The 26,691-nt window shown below is 38.5% G+C and overlaps 3 protein-coding genes across 5 annotated transcripts in view; 1 reads left to right on the forward strand and 2 right to left on the reverse strand.

The window, feature by feature from the left end:
- The window catches only part of si:dkey-230p4.1 (centrosome-associated protein CEP250), a 35,981-nt gene extending 22,248 nt beyond the window's left edge, over positions 1–13,733 (reverse strand). The window contains exons 1-11 of one of the 2 annotated variants that reach the window (XM_053496676.1): positions 13,645–13,733; positions 12,488–12,596; positions 11,226–11,376; positions 10,867–10,998; positions 9,558–9,635; positions 9,406–9,476; positions 9,122–9,287; positions 5,156–5,262; positions 3,750–3,929; positions 3,266–3,437; positions 415–555 (exon numbers count right to left, since the gene is read on the reverse strand). In XM_053496676.1, coding sequence (XP_053352651.1) covers positions 415–555; positions 3,266–3,437; positions 3,750–3,929; positions 5,156–5,262; positions 9,122–9,287; positions 9,406–9,476; positions 9,558–9,635; positions 10,867–10,998; positions 11,226–11,366 — 1,188 coding nt within the window. In that variant the 5' untranslated portion in view covers positions 11,367–11,376; positions 12,488–12,596; positions 13,645–13,733. The remainder of the gene's footprint in view (positions 1–414; positions 556–3,265; positions 3,438–3,749; positions 3,930–5,155; positions 5,263–9,121; positions 9,288–9,405; positions 9,477–9,557; positions 9,636–10,866; positions 10,999–11,225; positions 11,377–12,487; positions 12,597–13,644) is intronic. The other variant, XM_053496675.1, reaches the window with a different exon arrangement.
- Positions 13,734–17,244: 3,511 nt separating this feature from the next.
- hce2l1 (high choriolytic enzyme 2-like 1) lies at positions 17,245–22,601 on the reverse strand. Its single transcript, XM_053496662.1, has 9 exons — positions 22,542–22,601; positions 22,172–22,223; positions 20,834–20,893; positions 20,426–20,578; positions 18,819–18,936; positions 17,838–18,016; positions 17,594–17,675; positions 17,367–17,491; positions 17,245–17,279 (listed from the first exon to the last, which is right to left on the reverse strand). Exons 1-9 carry the CDS (start codon positions 22,599–22,601, stop codon positions 17,266–17,268), a joined length of 843 nt encoding a protein of 280 aa, XP_053352637.1. The 3' UTR covers positions 17,245–17,265.
- A 1,430-nt stretch (positions 22,602–24,031) lies between these two features.
- On the forward strand, positions 24,032–25,860 carry si:ch211-167j6.3 (uncharacterized). 2 transcript variants are annotated; one of them, XM_053495814.1, is made up of 4 exons: positions 24,032–24,138; positions 25,169–25,257; positions 25,345–25,485; positions 25,670–25,860. In XM_053495814.1, exons 1-4 carry the CDS (start codon positions 24,082–24,084, stop codon positions 25,800–25,802), a joined length of 420 nt encoding a protein of 139 aa, XP_053351789.1. In that variant the 5' UTR covers positions 24,032–24,081; the 3' UTR covers positions 25,803–25,860. The 2 variants fall into 2 exon arrangements, with proteins under 2 accessions (XP_053351789.1, XP_053351790.1); XM_053495815.1 differs by having other exon boundaries at positions 25,345–25,444.
- Positions 25,861–26,691: the final 831 nt, after the last annotated feature.

Below are 26,691 nucleotides of genomic sequence, written 5' to 3' on the forward strand. Positions count from 1 at the left end.
AAACATTTCATCTAGTCCAAATTTGTAAAATCTGAATTTTGGGAAAACTGCTAGTCAGATTCAGTATAAGGATCTCATACTGAGGGGAAACAATTTGTAGGTGCACCTTTTCTTTCTACTGAGAATTACTTTTTAATTCTGAAATGTAGATAATGCATGAGACCAAAAAAGTGGAATCTTAGAATTCAGATTTTGTTAAATTAGTTTTTTATCTAAAAGCGTACCCCTAGCAAAGTCAAAATGAAAAAAGAAGGATAAAATGGGAGAGAACATACAACTAACAGGAATTTAATTGGACCGATCAGCACAAAAAAACAAAAAGGAATTTATTTATTTACATGCAACTTCATTGTATCTGTACAAACAGCACTGCTTAATAAATACACAGTTGACAAATCCATTCTGTTAACTAACCTGCACATCTTGACGTCCCATCTGGAAAGCACTCTCAGCCTCAGAGATAACCCACAGGACAGAGTGGAGATCGTCACCGAACACACCAGAGTCAGGAAAAACTCGGTGTGCATCTGACCTCTGAGCCCCGAGAGCCCTGTACTGTAGATCAGTGACAATGCTGTGTTTAGTTACTAATGTTGAGTATTGGTCTGAAAAAAGTTCCTGAAAAATGTAAATAATGACTGTACTCATTTCGAAAGATAATCAAAGGGATATGATGTTTTAATACAATTATGTTTTAAAATGTGAGAGATGCCTTTTATTTCAAAATAATTAACACTGTAGTAAACAATAGAAAAAAAAATGATTAAATCCCTTATTGAGCCCCGTATAATGTGCTGCTGTTTCAAAATCCAATATCTGTTCACCCATCCATTATCAACCCATCTATAACTCTTATCCTGTGCAGGGTCCCATGAAGCCTAAGGTCTATCTCAGGAAACGTATGCCACAAGGCAGGGTACACGCTGATGAGGTGCCAACCCACTGCAGGGCACAGGCAGACACACATTCACACACCCAATCATACACTCCAGGCAATTACAGTGTGGGACGAAACCGGAGTGCCCAGAAGAAATCCATAACGCATGAACATGCAAACTCCACACACACACACACACACACACACACACACACGCAATGATCATAAGCAGACACTATATCTCAATATCTATATCCCACTATATTTGACATCAATATCTGATTGGCAGATGAAGAAGAAAAAAACATTTGAAAAAGGGATCGAGGTCACGCCCACTGAGATGCTGTGGCAGGATCTTAAGAGAGCTGTACATAAACCCGCGCCTTCATACCATAAACTGAAGTGATATGAGGGAGTATTGAACTTCAGAAAGCTATTGAACATGTTATTGTTACAAGTGACTGAATTAGGTGAACTTATTTTTGACCTAATAGTTTATGAATATAGTTTGTTGTGGGTTTATTCTCACATGAGATTAGTTGTTAAAGGTCCTACACATCCAATTTTTCATTAAATGTTAATATGATCTTTAGGGTCCTAATGAAAAGTTTGTATTATACGTTAATTAAAAATTCAAAAGGCTTGTGTAAAAAAAACACTAGTTTTACCTGGTAAAAACTAGCTCTGTTCTCAGATAGCAACCTGTTTCAGTACATGCTAATTTAAATGCTCATGACCTTTGCTGAGCCCCATACACCCCCCCCCCCCCCCAAGTTCTGTGGGGCGTGTCTTCACAACACAAGTGGGGTATAGCCACGGGAGTGTAGTCCAGTGCGGGCAATGCTTTGGACTGCATTACCCACATAATAATGCAGTCCAAACTGGAAAACGCTGGAATATAGAGCCTGAGCCTGTTTTCTTCAGTCGTTTTTGGTTTGATTTAAGTACGGAACCTACGCGGAAGTTTGTAATATCGCCTGACAACGCAGAAATTAAAAGAATGGACATGCATCGACTCGATTTGTCTTTCTCATCACTGCACGGGCATGAATTAAAGGGCTGTTACGCTGCCGCGAGCAACAACAACATAAAGCGGAGAAGCTTACCGAGAGAGATACGGACGCGATGTGTTTACTGATGTGTTTACATGACTTCTTAATCTTCGACAGACATCGTTATAAACCATCTAACGTAACAAAGGTAAGCATAATATAGTTTTCCGACTACGTACACAGTTTGCAACTAGACAATCACCTCAATGCATTGTTTATTATAGACGGGCGATTAGGGATTATATAAAGACGGATGTACATAGAGAAGAAGCCATAACCATGTTCTATGAGAGTATAAGTTAACTTACACTCCGCATTCATCGTGATTATTAGAAAAGGCGATTTGCAAAGAGTCATAATAAAAGAAATGACACTCACTGAGCCTGGTGAAGATGAAGCAGGAACACGAAGCGTTAGTACAGATCCATTTTTTAGGAGCAGCTTCCTAGTAAAACCTGCTTTATATTGACCCGCGTTTATAAGGCAGTCTGGTGAAAAATTATTAGCGCAAACATGAACGCATTTAGGTAGATCGGCGGGGACGTTAGTTTCAAAAACTAAATTCAGCCACTGCGTCCTCAGTGGCTCAGATACCTAACCCTAGGTAGGTACCCTAAGTCACTAACCCTAGGTAGTGAATGACGACTGCTGTGTTCGCTATTACACTCAACAACTGTACACAACACTCGCTTAGGCGACATTTTGCTCCAGCGGCGAAAAACAATGGCCGACAGCTTCTTCTCACTCGGGGCGGGTCTTTGCTAAAACACCAGTGTCAATCAACTAGTGTAGGAGCGGCCTCTTGTGGTGTGGCATCACATCGACAGGCATTTGTGATTGGCCTGATTTTAGAAGGGGCATGTTATTGTAATAAATGAAAAGAAAACCACTGGGCGGCTCTTTATCATCGTAGAGTGGTTGTGTACGCACTCTCCTAACACACAGTTCAGTCCAAACAGCTTGAAAAAATGCATGTAGGACCGTATGACCCCTTTAAATACACAAATATATAGGAAACACAATTAGTATTTAGATCATGAAGGACATCTTATTATTGAAATTATCATTATTATTATTATTATTATTTATATTAAAAAAGTAATATTAACACTCTTTATGTTTTTAATTGTCATCACGACTTAAATATTAATTTTAAGTACCTTATGTAGACGAATAAATAACCTGAAAATGAAACCCTTTACATCCTGTACAGCCATGGCCAAAAGGAAGGTCAAAACAAGGTATTTATAATAATGCACCTTAAGTAAAAGCACAATAACTAATAAATGTAGTATACACATAATCGTGTATGACACACACTGCGATGCGAGCTCACCAGTTTTCCCATGGCCTGAGTAATCGATTCCATATGTCTCTCCAATTCTCTGTATTTTTCTTGCTGCAGCTCTCGTTCCTTTTCCTCTTTTCTGTTGCTAATCTTCATTGACTCGTCCTGCCTCTGTCTCTCCAACTCCTGAGACTTTACAACAGCTGTTAACTCATTAATCCTGAGAGGAGTAGATCACACGTACTCTAAAAGACTGTGTCCAGGTTTCAAATCAAGAAAAAGCTAAAACAACCGTGTTTCTATTGACACACACATTCAGGTTCACTTATAAATCAGAGCGACAGCTGAAAATCTTATGAAGCCAATTTGCTTCTGTTAGTAAACCATCCTAAATTACTTCTAAATACAAGCCAAAGGAAAGTGAATTCAATTCAGCTTAGTCTGACTACAGGAAGAGTCATTGGAAATGTAAATGACTTTTTATAAATAACGTAGAGAATTTGAATGTGAATTCATAGAAATTTATAATGACCTGCTTTTGAGCTTCTCCACATTCGAATCATGATCTAACTCTGCAAGGGTCATCGGTCCAGACGTGTGGGCGAGAGGAGGTGGAGGTGGAGAATGAGTTGTGGAGAGAGCAGGAAGAACATTCAAAGAAAGAAAAGTGGAGGACAGACGAGTGAACTCTGCTCTCAGTTCCCATAAGTCTCTGGAGTACAAAAACAAATGATCCAAGAACAAAACATTAAAAGACAACAGATTTGATAGCACATTGCATAACACTTCATGATACCGGTTATGAATGTCCCAACGGGGCACTGTCATAATTGCCTTGAATCTACTTTAAATAAAAGGGGCACCAAGGCATTTCGGAAGCTCTACAGGGGGCAACGAGGCGACTTGGCAATCATGCCTCAGGGCAGGGAAGCGTTTGGATTGCATCGTACACAGCAGATCATTAATTGAATTTGATATTTAAATAAAAATATGATTCACTCGTCTAAATCAGTGTTTCCAAAAGTTTGCTTCTAGTGACCAACTTTTTTTTTTAAATGACAAACTGTTTAATTTATAAATTACCCTGTTGTGAATTGGTTCATGTGCGAAAAAATGAATGTTACTGACCGGATTCTCATTTACACATAACTGTTTTACCTTGAACAGCAAACAGCGATTTCTAAGATACTGTACATATTATAAAACACAACTTCATATACGACATTGAAAAACATCTTAAGTTTAAAAGTCAACATTAAACCCAGACTTTACAAGTTAAACCAAATAAATGCAGAGTTTATAGACAATTTTGTGAATTATTACAAAAACAAATGAATCATGACAGTGGTAGAAAACAAACTAGCTCCGACTTTAGCTGCGACTAAAAGCTGCAGAATGAACCAAATACACCTGTGGGTCACGACCCCTTGTTTGGAAAGCAGTTATCTTCACTGTAAAGACACAGTGGCTGTAAATGACGGCATGTTGAATATAATATTTCATCAAGAAAAACAATGAATTCTGTAAAGTAATCGAAGCAGTCAATCTTTTAAGGCACTTTGCTGCCGTTACATTACATTACTTAAATCTGCTTAACAATTATTTAGATACTGACTAAAACTTTCTTTGAAAATATGTTTTCAAGAAGAATTATATTTGAAACATATAAGAGTCAGAGGTGTAGGCAAGGCCTAAGCATATATGGCTAAATAAACAATGCTATTGCCAATTACTGACATACATTTGATTTATATACATATATATTAAAAGATTTATTCATTTCACATCCCAATACCTAGGACTTCACACATGACTCAAGCGGCCAGATTAAAGGATAAAGTATCAAGAGTCTTCAAAATACGCCCGTCACTGAGCGGGGGAGAAGCACTAGTTGCAATTAAACGCTCGCTCAGAGCTTTGCTAACATCCCGCCCTTACTTGTCTGTTGCAACTTTGACTGCATGACACTGGCGTTTAAGAGCTACGACTCTGCTCCAGAGTGACATTAACCTCGAACGCTCTGCTTCTATATGGGCAGAGAGAACCTGTAAAACACAACAACACATTTGTGAAACAGAGAAACACAGTTCACTATAAATATATTTCAAACTTGAGAAATCCTTACATTTTATATCTAGTTCATATATGCACAGAAACTCAGTTGAGCTTCTCCCTCTCCTACGCATGATTGCTTATCTTTCTACAGTACCACTGTTTTGAGCCGTACACTAGGGAAAGATTACCCGCGGCCTTTCGTTTGCTCCTCTGACTGATCTTAACTTTACAGTTTCTCTGGGTTTTGGTGAACAACCTCCTTCAAGTCAAATTCTTTTCATTTTTAAAAAACAATGGATTTAATGATGCTGAATTGTATATCTGACAACTGGTATACATATAATATACAGTCACAGCCAAAAATATCGGCACCCTCGCAATTCTATCAGAAAATTGTTGCAATTGCAAAAACTTTTTCTTTTTTTTTTGCATTGGAACAACAAAAAAACAGATAAGAAAAGTCAAATCTGATACAATTCCACACAGAACCCCAAAAATGCACTAAGATTAATTAATTAGACTAATTAATTAATATTTGGTAGCACCACCTCTGTAAAAAAAAAACTGAAATCAATCGCTTCCCGTAACCATGAATGAGTTTCTTATACCTTTTGGACCATTCTTCATTTACAAACTCTCCAGGACATTCTGATTTGAAGGATGTCTTCTCCCAACTGCTGTTTTGGGTTCTATGGTATTCAAATCTAGACTCATTGCTGGCCATTTCAGAACTCTCCAGCACTTTGTATGTTTCAGGTTATTGTCCTGCTGGAAGTCCCATGACCTCTGGTGGAGACGCAGCTTTCTGTCACTGGCCACTACATTGCGTCCCAAAAGTCTTTGGTACAGTAATCATCAGATTTCATGATACCGTACACACAGTCAAGACATTCAGTGCCAGAAGCAGCAAAGCAACCCCAAAACATCTTTGAACCTCCACCATGTTTGACTCTAGGGACTGTGTTCTTTTCTTTGAAGACCTCATTTGTTTTTCTGTAAACAGTGCCATGATGTCCTTTACCAAAAGGCTTTACATTTGTCTCATCGGTCCACAGTACGTTCTCCCAGAAGGATTGTGGTTTTGTCACATACGTTTTGCCAAACTCCAGTTTTACTTTTTTATCCCTTTGTGTCAGCAGTGCTGTCCTCTTGGGTCTCCTACCATAGTGCCGCTTCTCATTTAGATGAGCACGGATAGTGCGAGGTGACACTGTTGTACCCTGTGCCTGCAGATCAGCTTACATTTACATTTGGGCATTTGGCAGACGCTCTTATCCAGAGCGACTTACAAAAAGTGCTTTAAAGTTTACATCATTGGATACATACTTACACTGGGTTAACTAGGTTAATAACTAAGTGCCATTAGTCCAACACATCTGGGAAGAGTTTTTTTTTTTTTTAGATGGGGTTAGTCCAAGTACTGGAGAAACTGATGTGTCTTGAGTTGTTGTTTAAAGATAGTCAAAGTCTCAGCTGTACGGACATCTAGAGGAAGATCATTCCTCTAGGTGCCAGAACAGAGAAGAGCCTGGATGAATGCCGCCCTCGATCCCTGAGAGATGGTGGGATGAGGCGAGCAGTGCTGGAGGACCGGAGGAAACGTGGTGCAGTGCGTGGTGTGATTAGAGCAGAGAGGTAAGTGGGTGCTGGGCCATTTTTAGCTTTGTAGGCAAGCATCAGTGTTTTAAATTTGATGCGGGCAGCTACAGGAAGCCAGTGCAGGGAGCGGAGGAGTGGGGTGGTGTGGAAGAACTTGGGAAGGTTAAAAACGAGACGTGCTGCTGCATTCTGGATCAGTTGCAGAGGAAGAATCGTTGACAGAGGCAGGCCTGCCAGGAGTGAGTTGCAGTAGTCCAGTCTTGAAATAACAAGGGACTGAACAAGCACCTGAGTAGCCTGTGAAGAAAGAAATGGGCGAATTCTTCTGATATTGTAAAGGAGATCTCTACAAGAGCAAGTAAGGTTAGCGATGTGTGGGGAAGCCTTGTAAGGTAATCCGGGCTCTTTATCCACCATTCAAACAATCCTTCATTGTAATTTTTCTTTAATTTTGCTCTTCCGTCCACGTCCTGGGCGGTTAGCTACAGTGCCATGCGCTGTAAACTTCTTGATGATATTGCACAGTGGACACAGGAACCTTAAGATCTCTGGAGATGGACTTTGAGATTGTCCATGTTTTCCACATTTTTTTCTTTGAAATCCGCAGACAACTCTTTACACTTCTTTATTTTTTCCATGCTCAGTGTAACACACAACACAAAGGCTGAGTCACCTTTTCTCCATTTTAACTGGTTGCATATGTGATTACCACACTGAACAAAAATATAAACGCAACACTTTTATTTTTGCTCCCAATTTTCATGAGCTGAACTTAAACATCTGTGACATTTTCTACATACACAAGAGACCCATTACTCTCAAATACTGTTCACAAATCTGTCTAAATCTGTGTTGGTGAGCACTTTGCTGAAATAATCCATCCCGCCTCACAGGTGTGGCATATTAAGGTGCTGATTAGACAGCATGAATATTACACAGATCTGCCTTAGACTGTCCACAATAATAGGCCACTCTAAAATGTGCAGTGTGATCACACAGCACAACGCCACAGATGTCACCACCATTTGCCTCACGCAGTGCAACACATCTCCGTCGCATAGAGTTGATCAGGTTGTTGTCCACTCCTCTTCATTAGCTGTGCAAAGCTTCTGAATATTGGCAGGAACTGGAACACGCTGTCGTATACGCCGCTCCAGAACATCCCAAACAGGATGGGTGACATGTCCGGTGAGTATGCTGGCCATGCAAGAACCAGGATGTTTTCAGCTTCCAGAAATTGTGTACCGATCCTTGCAATATGGGGCCAGGCATTAACATGCTGCAACATGAGGTGATGGTTGTGGATGAATGGCACAACAATGGGGCTCAGGATCTCATCACGATATCTCTGCGCATTCACAATGCCATCAATAAAATGTACCTGTGTTCGTTGTCCATGACATATCCCTGCCCATACCAGAACCCCACCGCCACCATGGGCTACTCAATCCACGACATTGACATCAGCAAACCGCTCACCCACACGACGCCACACATGCTGTCTGCCATTTGCCCTAAACAATGAAAACCGGGACTCATCCGTAAACAGAACGCCTCTCCAACGTGCCAGACAGCATTGAATATGAGCATTTGCCCACTTAAGTCGGTTACGACGATAAACCGCAGTCAGGTCCACACCCCGATGAGACAGTTTCTAACAGTTTGTGCAGAAATTTTTTGGTCATGCCAACCGATTGTTGCTGCAGCTGTCCAGGTGGCTGGTCTCAGACGATCATGGAGGTAACCATGCTGGATGTGGAGGTCCTAGGCTGGTGTGGTTACACGTGGCCTGGGGTTGTTAGGATGGTTGGATGTACTGCCAAATTCTCTGAAATGTCTTTGAAGACGGCTTATGGTAGAGAAAACATTAATTTCATCAACAACAGCTGGTAGATTCTCTGATATTCCTGCAGTCAGGATGCCAATTGCACGCTCCCTCAAAGGTGGCAACATCTGTGGCATTGTGCTGCGTGATCACACTGCACATTTCAGAGTGGCCTTTTATTGTGGACAGTCTAAGGCACATCTGTGTAATATTCATGCTGTCTAATCAGCACCTTAATATGCCACACCTGTGAGGCGGGCTGGATTATCTCGGCAAAGGAGAAGTGCTCACTAACACAGATTTAGACAGATTTGTGAACAATATTTGAGAGTAATTTTTTGGCCATGACTGTATATATATATATATACCTAATCCTGTTCAGATTTATGGCATTTAATGACTATTAGATCAAGTTCACTGCTGACCTCTTTCTCTACGTTCCAATCTATTTCTTTGTGCCCTGCTTCCTCCACTGCTTTGGACCAATCAGCAGTCAGTTTCTTCAAATCTTCCTGTAGTGCTTGGTTGGCTTCTGCTGATTGGCTAAGCTCGCAACGCAACAGTGCATTGACTTCCACCAGTGTTACACTCCTGCACAGGACAATTATAATTAGACATCACTAAATACACCCCAAGCTCTGCTGCTCATTATTCCATCACTCGTTCTTTAAAATAACTGTCAACGATAACGTGGTGTTTGATTTCCAACCTCTGCTGTTCCTCCTCCAGCCTGATGAGGGTGGTCTCCAAACTGTCGCTGCGCTCATCTTGCAAAATCCTCTACAAAAGCACATAGAGACTAAGGTTTTAAACATCCTTTTATTTGGTATACACTGAAAGGTGGAAGGAGGAAACATCTACCTCTCGAACTCTCATTTCTCTCTCCTCAGTTTTCAGTCGCTGCTGCAGATGTTCACAGCGACTCCGGTACTCAATCACCTAAAACACAAACACACAAACAAACAAACACACAAACAAAGAAGAAAGTTAAATATCACCTTTAAAAGTAAAAGGTCACCTTTAGTATTATCTATATGTAAAATGATTTATAGTAATAATGTTACTTATAATAATGAGGTTTATGCATTGATTTATAGATTCAGAAATAAATAACCTTAGTATTGTTTATTGTTTATAACGAGACGTAAGTGGCAGATCAGTGGGCCTCCATGGACTGGACTTGTTTGTTTGGTGCATGGATGCTCAATTGGACTGGGATCTGGGGAGCTTGAAGGTCGTGGCGGTGACCTTATGCTTTTTGCCAGCTGTGCCGAATGAACGGTGCGTGGGCTGTGGTGCACTGGTGTGTGGGCTGTGGTGCACTGGTGTGTGGGCTGTGGTGCACTGGTGTGTGGGCTGTGGTGCACTGGTGTGTGGGCTGTGGTGCACTGGTGTGTGGGCTGTGGTGCACTGGTGTGTGGGCTGTGGTGCACTGGTGTGTGGGCTGTGGTGCACTGGTGTTCTGACGCTTGCATGGCAGCACTAATTACATTTTTTTCCCACAGTTTTGCGCTGCGAACGGCCTGACCTTTGGTCCCTGTGAGCTATGATTTGTGTGTTGTTAATGTTATGGCTGATCAGTGCAAAGTTTACTTAATTACACCAAACTGCTGAAGTTCTGAAGTTCTACTCTGAAGTATCCCCTTTCTCATAAAAACTAAATGATACAATGAAATTGCGTGTTGGTGAATTGGGGCAGTAGTGGCTCAGAGAGTTTAAGGCACTGAGTTACTGATGGAAAGTTTGTCGGTTCGAGCCCCAGCTCCACCAGTTTGCCATTGTTGGACCTTTGAGTGAGGCCCTTAACCCTATCTGCTCCAGGGGCACTGAATCATGTCGGACCCCAGTTACGCTGGGATATGCAAAGAAAGAATTTCACTGTGCAGTAACGTATATATGACAAATAAAGGCTTAACGCAAAACTTCATCCGAGCTTAACACCTGCTACAACAGAAACAAAGTCTAATTCATTTGTCCCATTCGCTTGAAAAGCATAAAACACACTACAGATTAAACACAAGTACAAATATAGAAGAGCAGATTAAGGCACAATAAACTCATTAATTGAAACATTCTCTGAAACGAGTACTCTCTCTGACAATGTCCTCTGCCCGATAAATTGCGATAAATTAATTAATTTCCAGTTGTGTGAGTGTGTGTGTATTCACACCTTTTGCTGTAGTTTCTGGATGAGCAGAGCCTGTCTTGACTCTCGCTCTCTTCCCTCTCTCAGTTTCTTTCTCCATTCTCTCTGCTCACTTTCCCAGTGAATAGATACGGATGAGTCCAACGTCTGAGACAACTGTTAACAACACACACACACACACACACACACACACAGAATGTTGTACTTTAAGTAATAACACAGCACCCTTTCTCATTATGTTATAAAGCATGCATCACAAACACTACTACCCTCCATCTTCCACTTTTTTTCATATACTGTCCATAATTCTTAACTGCATGTTCATGACTGACTGCATGAGTGACTAAACAAGAGACAAAAAAAAGAAGTATCTCTTTACTGACCCGTTCGGTTAGCACATTTGTTCGCGATCGAAGTTCCTCTGTCTCTGCTCGACTCTCGGCCAGCTCTTCCTCCTGCCTGGATAATTCTGCTTTTAACTCCGCCCGTTCTGCATCCCAGCCAATCAGCAGCTCAGACTCCATAATATAAACCCTGTGTAGTAATAATATGATTATATAGTCTGAAATGAAGGAAACCCAAGCCAACATGAATAGACACGCAAAAACAGTTAATGTCAAAGCAGCGGCTAATAAAACAGGTGTGATTTGGTGTTTATCAGGAACATTAACGAAATCTGTACAAAGCATGTGTAGGTAAAAAAAAAGAGCAGGTCAAAAAAAAAGAGGTCGACTGGTGTCACGTGGTTCAGAGGAAACGCGTGACAGCCCCCGGCCCTCCTGGCTGGATGGAGGTAAGTAGCCTTAATGTGGGAGCCCCCCCCCCCTAGTGACGGGAAGGGAATTGGACACGACTAGATTGGGAATAAAATCGGAGAAAAAGAACTGGACAGGACTAAATTTATAGAAAAAAAAACAGACATCATAAAGTTAACCAGAACGGTTACGAGCTGCGTATTTGCAGTCTCTTCATTAAAGAAACTAAATCTGAACAAATCACAGCACCTTCACCACAAGACCTTAATGCTCAGTGAGCTTCACACAAACAGAAAACGTTGGCTTTCTGCAACTGCACAAACACGTGCTAGGTCTAACGGCAATGCGGAAAAAAATCTTTATTATTTTGGGACACACACACACACACACACTAGTAATGGGCTTCTTTTTACTGACCTACAGCACATTCTGAGTCTCATTTTAATTATCCTAACAAATCATAAAACACAGTCCTCTTCATTAGTATTAAATTGGCCAGACCAATGCCTCATTTTTCCTTTTGCTGTTTCTTACACTAAAAGCATTTAGATTTTGGATCAAAAGATGAAAACATTTTTTAAGGGTCATATAAAGGTCATCAAATATAATATTTGATAGAGATTATGTGTGTCAGTCAACTCAGTCAACTTTAAGCTGTTCCTTGTATTGTAAATAATGACAATGTTTATTTTTGATAAAATGCTGTATGCATTTAAATAAAAAAAATAAAAGTAGATATACATTTTTTCTTATATATTTTACATTGCTGTTTAATTAAGCAAAATTATTACATGATTAATCGGCTAAATCTTTGGTAGAATACTTGATTACTTAAATATATATATTTTATATTATATATTCGATAGCTACAGCCCTAGAGCTACCGTTACCTGCGAATGTAGTGTGCGGTCAACTCACTGCCGCTCCTCACGCTGCTCTGCAGTCTGATCTGATCCAGGCTTTCAGAAGCTCTGAGCTCTATCTGACAATCCCTGGGACCTGCTCATGATAAAAGTTGGTAATGACGCTGCCTACTGTACATTCAGCGAGGAAACTGAATGTAACAATAATCGCATCTATGACACGCCGGTGATAGAACAGCCAGGCATCATGCAGGACAAGTTTAAGTGCACAATACATAAAAGATGAATCAACTCAAGTGTATAAAAAAATAAGTGAATAGTATTTTTCACACAGATTCCATTTAAACCGATGTTATGAGCAAAAATGCTCCGCTGACACGGATTGCTCTCCCCTTCATAATTTCTGTCAAATATTATATCAGAACATGAATGTATGTTTATTGTTTTAAAATATTATATTACTGTTTTACTGAGCCCTAGTCACATGACAGCCTTCATAAACCTAAATTGTCATATAATATTTTTTTGGAACATTTATTTTGCAGGGGTTTGTCATGTAATACTTAAATACATATTTAAACTGAATTAATATTGTAAACAAATGTATATGTTAATCACCATTTTAAACCTAAAAATTACAGAAAAATATTATTTTTTTGTAAAGGTAAACAATATAAAAATATGGATGCTGTATATCTAATTGCATGATTGCATACTGATAAAAACCTTCATTTCAGTTATAGAGAGATCAGATCTAAATAAACGTTTAATATGCCAATATTGATTCCTTACTGTTTATAAAGGCTGTCACGTGACTAGAGCTTATTCTAACACTAATATAATATTTGATTATATTAAAGATGTAAATGATTGCTGTAATGTATATATATATTTATAACGATGATGTAAGAGGTAATCAGTGTCAGGGGGTTATTTGTGCTGCTACTCTGTATCGGTGTCTGTTTGATGTCTGATTCTGTTTGATGTTTGTTTGTTGTCTGTTTGATGTCTGTTTCTGTTTGATGTTTGTTTGTTGTCTGTTTGTTGTTGTTTGCTGTTGTTGTACATTTTCTACACTCTATCACTCTGAAACAAGACAGATAACTGATGAATCCGCTCCAAACCGCTACATAATCCCGCTCTTTAAACCCAATAACGCCTTGTGTTTAAGATGCGCCGCTCACCTTTGACCCCGCTGTCCGTTATCAGACATTAAACACCGATGACTCGGCACTAGTTGATCATCTGTACGATTTATCCTCCCACACTTTAGTGTGCACTTCTTCTGTGACTAATATTTTGAAAAGGATGCGCGTCATTGAGAAGTGAAACCTCCACAGCGCCGCCTTCAGGACGGAAGCGGACTTACAGGAACACTTTACACAACTGACTGACCCCTTACTCTGAGACCCAGGTTCTTCTTTAGAGAATTTGGGATTTATGTTGGCCTATAGTCTGTTTGCGTTCTATTAGAACAAAAATCAGCTTGACACACGCTGTGGTGTACAGTGATCAATTCAGATTCAGTAAATTTCTGATCGCAGCAATTAAAACAATTAAAATCGCTCATGCACATTTATTTCTGTAGTGTCCTAACCCTCCCTCCACATAGTACCAATCACTCACTCATCGTCTATCACGCGGGACTATAACAGGAGACTTAGGGAACGAGCCGGGGTTCACTCTGGACAGGGTGCCAATCCTTCACAGAGCACTACACACTCACACACTCATCCATACACCACAGGCAATGTGGGAACACCAATTAGCCTGATTAGCATGTCTTCGGACTGTGGGAGGAAACCGGCGTACCCGAAGAAACACACCAAGACCCAAGGCGGAATCAAACTCAGAACCTGGAGGTGCAAGGCAACAGACGTTTCCATCTAATCGTCAATGTACAAATGTTTGTAGTTTATTGTATTTCTGTACTACTCTGCATGCCTTGAATTGTCCCCTAAGGATAAATAGCCACCTTGCCACATCAATTTAGAAAAGGATGGTAATTATCTGATTTGTTCAATCAGGTATGCTGGGAGGGAGCTAAAAAAAATGCTGAAACATGCAGAGGTAGGGGATTGTCTAGAGCAGGGTGGAGGACCACTGATTTAGGCCACTGTAAAAAAAAAAAAAAACACTACACACAATACAGCTTATGGTGTTCAGGGTCACAGGAGGCCTGGAGCCTGGTCCATTCATTTCAACCTTGGTGGCACAAGGTACGGTACACCCTGTACAGACGATGTGGAAGCACCAATTACCTGCCCTGCATCTTTGAAAACACGGCAAAGTATGTGGAGAACATGAAACCTCCAGACATGAAGACCCAAGACGGGAATCAAATCCTGTCTGTAGAAGTATAAGATCACAGCACTAACCACTACTCCATCGTGCCACCACTTTACACAAAGAAGCAAATCGGGGAAAATAAAACTGTTTTTGTAAAATCAGTGTCAACTGTAATTAGACAAATAACAATGTGTGTTATGAGTGTGTGTGTTTGTGTGTTGTGAGTGTGAGGCCATACTGCAATAAATAGGATTAGTGAGAGCGGTGTGTTATGGACTTTAGTTACAGGACACACTGATCTAGTGTAAGCTGATTATTAGTGTGCGTCAAGCTTTGGATATGAGAGAAATGGGATGTAGCACTGAGAAAGCAGTGTGTGACTCACGCAACAAGAGACTTTTGAGCATTTGAAGATGTAAAAATGAAGTCTGTTGGATTGTTGGGCTTTCTTCTTTTATTTTATCCCTGATTCAGCAGAATTTAATGGAAATGATTTCCAACTATTTCCACTGAGAACATAATCTTGATGGATTGAGGCAGTGATTAAAAGAAGATTTTTTTTCTTGAATATATTTATTTATTTATTTATTTATTTTCCTGTGAGATGCTGCTCCTCTGCTCCTGTTTTCTGTTCCTCACCTATCTGTCACTCTACCTGTCATTTAACTTCCTAAGGACACTATTTACATTAGACAGTGAGAAGCAAAACGTGACAGCAAGAATCCGGAGAAAGAGATGGAGGAGAGGACGGATGAGACTGTCCACCAGGATGACATTCCAGAGAAGGATCTCTCACTGATACACACATATAAAAAAAATAACTTGTGTGCACATGCACACACACACACACACACACACACACACACACACACACGCACGCACATCTAGAATAGTACACACATTTAGGAGATAAGTACATGTATAAAGCACATATTATATGTAAATATAAATGCATTATTGTTCTTGTTTTTAACAGCAAATTATTTGGCCATGTTGTGTCTGAAACATTAGATACCTGATACTAGTAATAGTGTTGTGCTGTGTTATTTATGAGGCCATTGAGCATAACTGCACTCTAGCTCGTGATTTTGGTTTTAATACATAAATATTTAGTGTAGTTTAAATTTTTTCAGAAAATGCCAAAAGCAATAAAGCTAATCATGACTTGGATTAAGTAATAATAACATTTATTTACACACTTAACCAGACTGATAATGGGCAGAAAGCCTTTATAATGTTTACTTATGCAGTTAATCAGTAAACTGCTTATGCGTAGCTGTGTGACATGGACACAGTATATTCAAGACAATAAGACACACTGGCGTAAACACATCCGTATCACATCTCTTTAGCACATTTTGACTACTTTTAAAAATGTATAAAAATATGTATATATTTCCCTGTTGGGCGTTATTATTTTATATTTAAACTTTTCAATTCACTTATATGATTCTGACAGTTTGCATTTCACTTGCATGACGTTTTGTAACAGTATTGAGCAAAAACATGGATGAATGTGCTAGAAAAGTATTAGACAAGATATACAATTTAATATGGGCATCATTTGGACTTGAGAATTAAGCAATTGTAAGTTTGATAGTTAGTATGAGCTAATTTAGGTTATATATATATATATATATATATATATATATATATATATATATATATATATATATATATATATATATATATAGTTCTATTTGTGGTTTGGACCTGTGGCAGGTTCAAAAGTTTGTACATTGCATTAGTAGTAGAATTAGGAACGACTTATGGACTTATGGACATAACCAATTTTCTGATTCTCTTCAAACCTTTTTCTCACTTTCACTTTCAACAACTATTGGCTCCATTAATAAGCTGACTGAGGATCAGACTCCTAACCAACGCATATAAAAACAAAAGCAGAGAATAGCTATAAAAATATATCAAACAGATTTTTATTACAGATTGGAATTTCAATTCTAATCAACATCATTGAGAAATAACAGTTAAGGGGAAATGTAAAATCAAGGCAAGATCTGGAAGACCAAAAAAAACACCAGAAATATTGTAGAGAAATGTAAGTCAGGACTGTGGAAGGTTTAGCACAATGTGACACAGTTAGTCAATAAACCTAAAGCCTAAAAAAGAAGAGTGGATTCTTCGACAGAAAAAATAACTCCATCAAAATCCAACATGATCTGCCTGAAGAAAAAAACAAACTTTTGGAACACCTACCTCTTCCCCGACCTGAACAAAGTCTGCTTGCAACTGCGCCATCTGCTCAAGCAGGGTGTCCAAACTTGGTGTATGTAACATGTAGCTTTTTTAAATCTACCATAACTGGCTTTCATATAGTAGAAATATTTATTTATTTAAAATCTGCCTTTTTCCCATGATTTAAAAAATATGATTGGGTTGGATGTGTTAAATTAACTTGTAACTTGTGCAAAATAAAATGACTTAAAAAATGCAATGATATTGACTGAGCTGCAAATTTAATAAAGTGACTTCAAGATTTATTCCAGAGCTTCTGTTCAGACTCGGCCACCTGTCGGTTTGTAGGAAAATATAAATTATTATTATTTGTAATTACATTTATTGCTTAGTATTTGATATGAAGGGTTTTTTTACGCACCACAGTTGTACAGCAGATTTATTTTGTGAATATCCAGTGGGCTTGGTCCATCACGCTGGCCTATAGGAATGTTCGGATCAAGTTTAGGGATTATAGTTGGTAATCCATCTTCTGAGAAAGCATATCTATATTGAAATATGAAAAATATGAAGATAAAAATGATGTAGTCATTTTTATAAACTAATACATAACCACAGATAACATTGAAAAACAATGTAACTGCTTACCTCCCATAGTGCATCACAGAGTCATAGTCATACACGGTGTTTAAGTTGTTTGTCTCGTACTTTTTAAAGTTGTGCTTTTGACCTGCAGAGAAGCAGCACGTCATTCATTTATTTCATACAAAGATAAGAGATATTGGCTAATTAAAAAACAACATCACAAAGTATGATGGTCAAAGACTGTAGCTCTATAGAGAAGGATATTGTTCAGTCATGAGCAGAGGGGGATGGAACGCGTGAAACAAACCCTCGATGATATTTTCCCACAGGATGGTGACGTAACGGTCACGATCAGAGCGCGACTGCTCATGAACGAATCCGAGCACATGCATGAGCTCATGAGATGCCACTCCTGACCACATGCACCCTGGAGTCTGCAGTGAGAGGGGCTGTGGTCCTCCCACCCTGCCCAAGAATGACCAGCACCTGCAGAATCAAGAACACACACACAGCTGCATTACTGTAACTAAAGGCCAGTAGAGTAATAGTCAAGGAAATCACCACAGCTTGAGGATAAACAACAATACAATTCGTTAATAATGGACCAGTATTTATTATACTGATATTAAAGAGATCCAAATCTCTTACAGTTTCAAAACAAAGTACAAACAAAAGTACAACAAAGTATTAAACAGTGTAATAAGTGGTATGGAATTATTATATAGGCTCACCATCCACCTTAGTAAGAAGCCTTTATTAACCTGATCTTATTATCGATCTTGACCTTGGCGTTATTTTTGCATTGTGCAGCTGCTACATGACTGGCTAAATGTGCAGGTTTACAGGTGTTCCTAATAAAGTGGACAGGGTATTGACTAAAGATGAAATAAAGTATACCAAACTGCTTCTCTTCTGTATTAAGATGTGTTAATGTTTCCTGATACTGTAGTGTTTTTGATATGCTGTGTTAAATGTTACACTCTCCTCTCTTCCTTTCTCTCCCTCTCCCTTAAGCTCTTCCTCATTCTGTATATACAAAAAAAAAAAAAGAAATTACACAATCTAAAAAAATCTAATTCTGTATTCTTAATTGTGCCCATTACATTATAGTAACATTACACCTTCTTAACAAGCCCACTGGAAACAAAATGTTAGTAGCACGGTTGTTAGTGTATAGCCGTTTCCCTTTACTGTACATTGCTATACTGTAACCCCGTGTGATAACAAACTGAACATTAAACAACTAGTTATACCTGTGTTAAATGTTAACTGTTGAAACAGAGCTCACCCAAATTTAGGCTGGATATCGACAAAGTCAGCTTGGTGTGTGCGCGGCACAAATTTCACACACGTGGCAGATGAGATGTCCAGCATTCCCACCTCGATTGTGATCCGGTCCATATTATCTGCAGCAGAATTATATAGTTTAACATGGAAGCATATCGACATGTCTGTGTGCATGAGGTTCGCGTGCTCTTGGTGGGATTTTTCCGGGTACTCCGGTTCCGTCCCACAGTCGAAATATATTGGCATTCCCAAATTTCCCGTATTGAGTGAATGTCGACCAGAGGTCATACTGTACCTCGGTTGCACAAAATAGGAATAAATACAATAGTCCCTATTGACCTAACAGTCCCTAGTTAAACCACAGAGGTTCCTAGATGGATTATCATCATGATGCCAACCTGCTTTCAACTAAAATGAAGTAAAACCTAAAGATTTCCAGATTAACACTGTATCGTTTTTCACTACGTGGACATGGGAATTGTCATCTTATCACTACAGACATAAAAACAAACAAAAATAAAAACAAACATTAATAACAAACAGGAATAAAGTTATTTGGTTTAGTTCTTGGCTATACCAGGAGCTTCAACAGCTTTATATAACAGCTTCAGTGCACCTTGGTATAGATTTCTGAAGTTCAGAATATCATCGCTTCAAACGATATTACTTCATTCATTATGGTGATGAAGAGTGCTGTCTAACAGATATCTTATAAAATACAATATATATATAAAATCAACAGACTTTTGAAAGTTAAAACTACAATTAAATGTTTTATAATACGGTAAATTAGGGTCACTGGCAGTGAATCACTGATAGACAGCAGACAAAGACGTAGAGCAGTTCTGTGGTTAAACCGAGTACAGTACTTAAATAATGCTGTATTTTTTAATTGCAGCTCCAACTGCAAGTGAATATAACACTTTACACTTACACGGTTAAGGATTCACTCGCGTTCTCCATATTAATGTGCTTATGTTTTTATTGCACCACTGACGTCTAAAAGGCACATTCAGCTCATAATGAGGGGTTTATGGGTTTATTCCTGTACATTATTACTCAGCGGAGGGTGGTTGCTGACAGGCTGAACACATCCTGCATTTTTATTCAGTTCAGAAGAGTTGCTCTACCCTTTATTTCATATAAATAAATATAGATTGCACTAATTTACATGAATGCCTTTCACTCATTGTGTTTTGTTCACAATTTCCAATCCTGCTTATTGTCTTTCTCATAGATCCAAATGCAGATTTTTAATATATGCAGTCACGACACTGACTTTGTGAATTAAACTCTAGCCCTTCCTTCCCAAGTTATAAACTCCTTTAACATACATTAGATCTTTTCTCTTGACATCTTGATCCAAAATCACAGTTAAAATAAGCATTTTATACATGTTACAGGGCAGGATAAGATATTAACTGCTTCACTGTATTACCATAAACTAGTCCTATAATCTCCATCAACTATGTGCAGATTACAGGACCAGACTAATAAATGATTGGACGCATGAAAATATGTGTGTCCAATCATTTATTCCTTTTTTTTTTCTTTTTTGAGGTCAACCATCAATACTGTATACTGTATATAGATTTTTTCTTGACTCACCATAGAGAGGTGATATGATGTATGGAACATAAACAAATCCATCCACTGATTTTGGCCAGAGACAGTTTTGGTTTGGACATGAAATGGCGCTCCTTACGCCCAAACCTGCGATGTCACCTTCACGAAAGGCATAGCCCCGAAAACGTGACATCCCTGTGGGAAAATAAACCTTGAGTTTATACATTTCTTATTTAGTTTATATATATATATAGTTTGTATATTTCAATACTGGTTTTTATTATTAAATTTTTTTTGTATTAAATTTCATGTTCATTGTTTAACTTTTCCAGAAAACTTTAAAAAATAATCTCTTCTTAAAAAAACATTAAAAAAGAGTATCTAAATGATAGCATTTACTGTATGTTCTTTAAGCATGGGAGAAGCCTTGTGGAATTGCTCCAACTTTACCATTGTTTGCTATAAGTATCTTGTCCATTGGATTCATCTCATCTGGATACATGGACTCCTCTGCAGCAAAAAATTACAATAACCTTACGGTAACAATAATAAACATGAAAACATGAATAAAACACTGCAGTGTTCACAAATGCTTAATATTACACAAAATTTTGTTTATTATGCGCCCTATTGGGATACCCAATAAACCACCTAAAACTTTAGCATCAGATAGACTTTAGAAACATTTTTATCTACTTATAATTATAAACAAACACATCTGTGTAAAGCTGTCTACCTACAATGGGTGAACATGTACTGTGTGTGTATATGAACCTTTTTTTTTATAATTTAATTTTAAAAGTGATACTCATATATTTTAGAGAGAAATAGAAATAAAGAAATATTTCACATACTCATGCGCAATATTTCCGCAAATCGAACAAAAAGGATTTACAGCTTTGATGTATTACTGCATCAATGTGGCCTGTCATGGAGGCGATCAGCCTGTGGTGCTGCTGAGGGGTTACATGGGACCCCGAATCATCACCAACTGTGAAAATGTTACACTGGACCCCAAGCAACTTGGATACTTGGATACTTTGATACTTTTCCTTCTGATATTGTCTCGAGTGGCTTGATACTAGTTGTAGCACACTTCCTGAAGATGTCTGTGCATGGTGGCTCTTAATGCACTGATTTCAACCTCACTCCACTCCTTTTGAAGTTCTTAAATAGGCTTTGCTTAACAAACAGACAAAAGTCTATTGTCATCCCTTATGGTTTATGCACCTTTTCCTACCCCACTTTTCTCTTCCAATCAACTTTCTATGATTGTACTTTAATACAGCACTCTGATAACAACCAGCCCTTCCAGTGATTACCTTCTGTGGAGGGTGTAAATGATTGTTTTGTGGAATTCTTGTGACTTTGAGGTACTATTTTGTTCAGGAGCTGTCATTTGTAATTATAAAACACAAACAATTTTACTGAACATGTAATGAATCTAAAATGTATGAGAGTTTTTTTAACCTTTTACTTTTTACCCTAATATAAATGTATATATGATTTTGTGTATGTGTGTTAGCAAATATTGAAAGTAAGCCCACAAGTAATATGAGTAACATGAACTTGTAAGCTGAACAAAGTTATTCAGATAAACATGCCATCTGTATGAACTCCTTAGTTAGACCGTACACTAGGCAGAACCATGTCAGATTCTTATTTAGCAAATAAACACCACTGATGTGTAAGTTCATATGATATGCAGATCAATAATCCCTCCTCATTACCTGTAACCTTCTGTTTAACCTTTAAAACTAATGTGTTTTATTTAATCTCAGATTTTACCTGAATACCCTCGTTTTGCCCTCATTTTTGCTCCATCAACTGTGGAGGAATTCTGAGAAAAAAATAAATTAAAAAAATAAAATAATAATAATAATCATCATCATTATCATCATCATATCATTATTATTATTATTATTATTATTATTATTTTAGAATAAATGCCCAGGTAATTAGTTAAAAAATGGGTACTTGTAACAGTATCTTTTAAATATTCTATTGATTTTAACGCACAATGTCTTTTGCATAACACCCTTCACTTACTGCTTAATCAGAATCATTTCCCACATGGTGACAATGCACACTCCACTCGGGTTATCATACTATATCATACATTATAGAACTTATACAGTTTTAAGTTTCTCATTTTTACCTGTAGAGGAAAGCTCCAGCATTGTATCACTATTCCAAGAAGTATTGCTAAAGGGAGCATTCTGCCCTTTAGACATACACAGCTTTATTGAGAATCCAAACTAAGATTAATTTTAAAGTTTAAGAGTTCTTATATACAAACAGGCACACGCACAGACAATGCTCCTCCCATATTAAGCACGCACAGGCTGTAAAGTCACACAATCTTACTGATATTAAGACAAATCCTTAACATCAGGGAACAGGTTACACAATTACTATGTGCACTTCAGCACTAAGTGCATAAATTACTATGTGCACTACTCTTACAGGAGAGTTTGTGTCCTACATCAGCAGCTTTATGGGCTCCAGTGATGCTGAATGACCGACTCAGCAAGTGCTGATAAAGCAGACTGCCCTCGTCACTGCTTTCAGTGCACTTCATCCTATGTTTAGAGAACTTTACTTAATGCTCAACCCTAGCAATAACAAACTGCAACATACTCTTAGCACATGATTTTCAACTCCGTTTTTCCCTCTTCATTTAATAACACATCAAGAAAAATACTACATTATAGTTTTCGTAGAGCAAAAGGCAGATGATTTCATTCACTCACACACGCGATCATACAGCCGTGGCCAAAAGTATTGAGAATTAAATATGTACAGATTTTTTTTTTTTTAAGAAAAAGTGAGCGCTACCATCAGTCCTGTGTCACGCCAACAGTACAGCATCCTGAGACCATTCATGTGTGGCGTCGCTTCTCAGCCGAGGGAGTGGGCTCACTCATAATTTTGCCTAAGAACACAATCATGAATAAAGAACGGTACAAAACCATCCTTCGAGGGCAACTTTTCCCAAAGCAGTTTGATCATGAACAATGCCTTTTTCAGCATAACAGAGCTCCTCGCCATAAGGCAAAAGTGATAACTAAGTGGCTCAGGGAACAGAATATGTAACTTTTGGGTCCACGGCCAGGAAACTCCCCGTTGAGAACCTGCAGTCCATCCTAAACATGCGGGTCAACAAACAAAAACCCCAAAAGTCCACGCCAGAGCAGTTAAGGTTGAAGGGCACTTGACTTTTTTTTTTAGAAAAGTGTTGTATGAATAATTATAAACAGATTGTAGCTAGAGGACAGATGAGGCACCTGCTTGGGCCCTGGTTTCAAGGGCGTCTCAGGACACCCAGCGGTACTTCATGAAATTGCCAAATCTCAAAACGCTAAACAGTTCAATAGCAATTTATAATCATTTTTTCTTGTTATTGTCAATTGTAAAAGTTTACATTTTAAATATGTTTTTTTTTTATTCTTTATGAAGGCATCTGGAAAACATAATGGCAAAAAGAATGCCTGCATGGAATAACCTCTGATTATAACCCCCCCCCCCCATACACACTGACCCAACACCCACAGGAAGGCGTGTTTAATCAGCTGATGATTCTATTCAGGTGTGTAAGAGGAGGAGGAGGAGGACACAACTTAAACCTTTCATTGTGTGGTTGATTGATTTCAGCAGCCGATTGCATTCAGGGCATAATCCAGTGCCTTGACCTCGACATGGATTCGCCACAAAACCCTCCAAATGTTTCTTCTCAATATGACAAGGAGGTTCAAGTAAGTATGAAATATTTCTCTTATCTTAGATCTCATGCTACTATTAAGAAGACACTCCAAGCATGCAGCTCTAATCCTGCATTAACACAGGTAGAGTGTAACACTATGAACATGGCACGATTTATTGACTGTAATGCATCGACTCCATAAAAAGCTCTAATCCACACTATGATATAATCACTATGATGCTACTCAAATTACAATCCAAAATTCCAGTGGAATAATAATGGTATACAAAAAAAGTCCTGGATTAAGCAATAAGTCTCTAAAGTGAAATACTGCTGTAATAGTACTATTCAACTTTGGCAAATGTCAAAATCTACATTTTTCCTTGATAGATTTCCCCAAATACACACAAGTTAGTCATTTAAGGCCTAATGGCTCTAATCTAATAAATATTCCCATAAAACACCTTTGTTTTTTGCATGGGGGAAAATAGATTAGATTAAATACAACTGTATTGTCACTGCACATGTAGGTACAAGGCAACGAAATACAGTTAGCATCCAACCAGAAGTGCATTTTCACCGTGCAGAATACTTTTCCATATATAAATAGTATATAGAGAGAGTATATACAGTGGAGAGGTCAGTTTAGTTACAGTAGGTGCAAATGAGCCAATGGTTACAGGTGGTACAGTAAGGAAGGTATTGTATACCATGCTAAAGAATTTTACATATGTAAACATTATACAGTGAGTACGGTAATATAATAAGTGCAAATGAATTATAAGTGGAGAAGAAGAGTTATGTACAAAGAGGTAATGGTTTTGATGTATGCAGTGTGAAGATATTGTATACTTACATATACTTTCATATATTAAAGTGTTTTTTAATTTACTAAACAGACAGGAATGAGTAAATTAAACGAGAACAACAATTTCAGATCTCTCCCTGTGGCTTACTGTATCCCCCCCCCCCCCCCCCAACTTGGAATTATTAAACAAGGATGAAATGTCGGTGTGACTTTCGAACCTACACTATCACGTGTGTCCTGAATTCATTTTATTTATTTACTTTTTACTTTTAAGGATTTGCTGAAACAGCTTAAGGATGCATCATGTAAACTGCAGAGAGTGAAGTCTGAAAGGGAGGAAGTGAACGCGGAGGTTCATCAGTGGTAAACGAGCTCGACACAACAGAGGAAACCGCGTGTGTCGATCGGATCAGGTTTTTTATTAATGGTCTGAAAACTTATTGTGTGCAGGCGTGAAGAAATGGACCGCAGGATGCTGCTGGTGCTGCATGTGGACGAACGAGTGTGTGATGCTCTGATGGAGCTCGAAGCTGCAAAGCAGAAAAAACAGGCACTGATCGAACTGATTCAGTCACTGAACACACACACTCGGTATAAAACAAACACACTTGAAGCAATCAATGAAAGATTCGTCCCTTTTAACCGTGTGTGTGTGTGTGTGTGTGTGTGTGTGTGTGTGTGTGTGTGTGGTTCACTCCACTAAACAGCATCAATTATGATAGTTTTGAACAAACTGTATCAGGATATCTTAAATAACGATTGTGGATTAAAACAGGGAGAAGAAGCTCAGCAGCGCGTCTCTGAGTCTGATGCAGAAACGTGTGGAAGCTCTGGAGGAGGAGGAGGAGAAGCTGAAACTGCAGTGTGAACAAGTCAAAAAAGCCCTGGATGATATTCAGGAGGTTTGAAAGAAGCCTGAATGCAGATTGTACTGCTGCGCGCACACACACACACACACACACACACAAACACAGAGCACTGCTGTTAGTCTGAGCTCCTTATTTAGCTGTAAACCTGAGAAAACCTCATCAGTGTGTCGATGCCGCTGGAACGATGTGTAATACATTAACTTTAAGTCAGAGCTAGTGTCAGTGGAGGAAGAATTGTGTGTGTGTGTGTGTGTGTGTGAACATCATTGTTTCTTTTTAAATATAAAGTAAAGATATAAACCATATAAATGTAAGGATGACACCAAAACATCATGAATACTTTACCAATAAACGCTTTAACGAAACACCTGTTGAGTGAATTGAATAAGAGCCGTGAAAAGCTCCTTCTACAAAGCAGCGCGGTCCTCTTCTGTCACAGAGGTTTCTATTCACTGTGTGTGTGTGTGTGTGTGTGTGTGTAACTCTACTGTGTGTTCTCACCAGAAGTCTCTCAACAAGCACTAAGATCCATCCTGTACAAAACTCCATCTAGATAAATGTTGAATGAATGAACGCTGTATTGCCGGCTGAACTTCTTACAGTGTTGAAACAGCAGGTAACACCGTGTTCTCAAAACTATAAAGACAGACTGAATAGATTCAAGCTGAGCCAGAAGTTCACCTTCAGCAAGATACTCACATGATTTTATAAAACAAAAAATCAACAAGAAGCACAAAAGAAAAGGTTTCGGCAAGTCCACATTACTTTAACAAAACAAAAAAAAAAATACTGTATACATAAGATTTATTGACATTACTGCCACTCTTATTGGCTGAACAGAATTAGACGAGTAACACTCGGGGGATCTCAGACTTTCTTAGCTACAGAGTGTGTACAGTGTACATGGAAGATTTATCTGTACCTTGGT

The sequence above is a fragment of the Clarias gariepinus genome, chromosome 5 (assembly GCF_024256425.1).
Source record: "Clarias gariepinus isolate MV-2021 ecotype Netherlands chromosome 5, CGAR_prim_01v2, whole genome shotgun sequence".
In the NCBI taxonomy this organism is placed as follows: Eukaryota; Metazoa; Chordata; class Actinopteri; order Siluriformes; family Clariidae; genus Clarias; species Clarias gariepinus.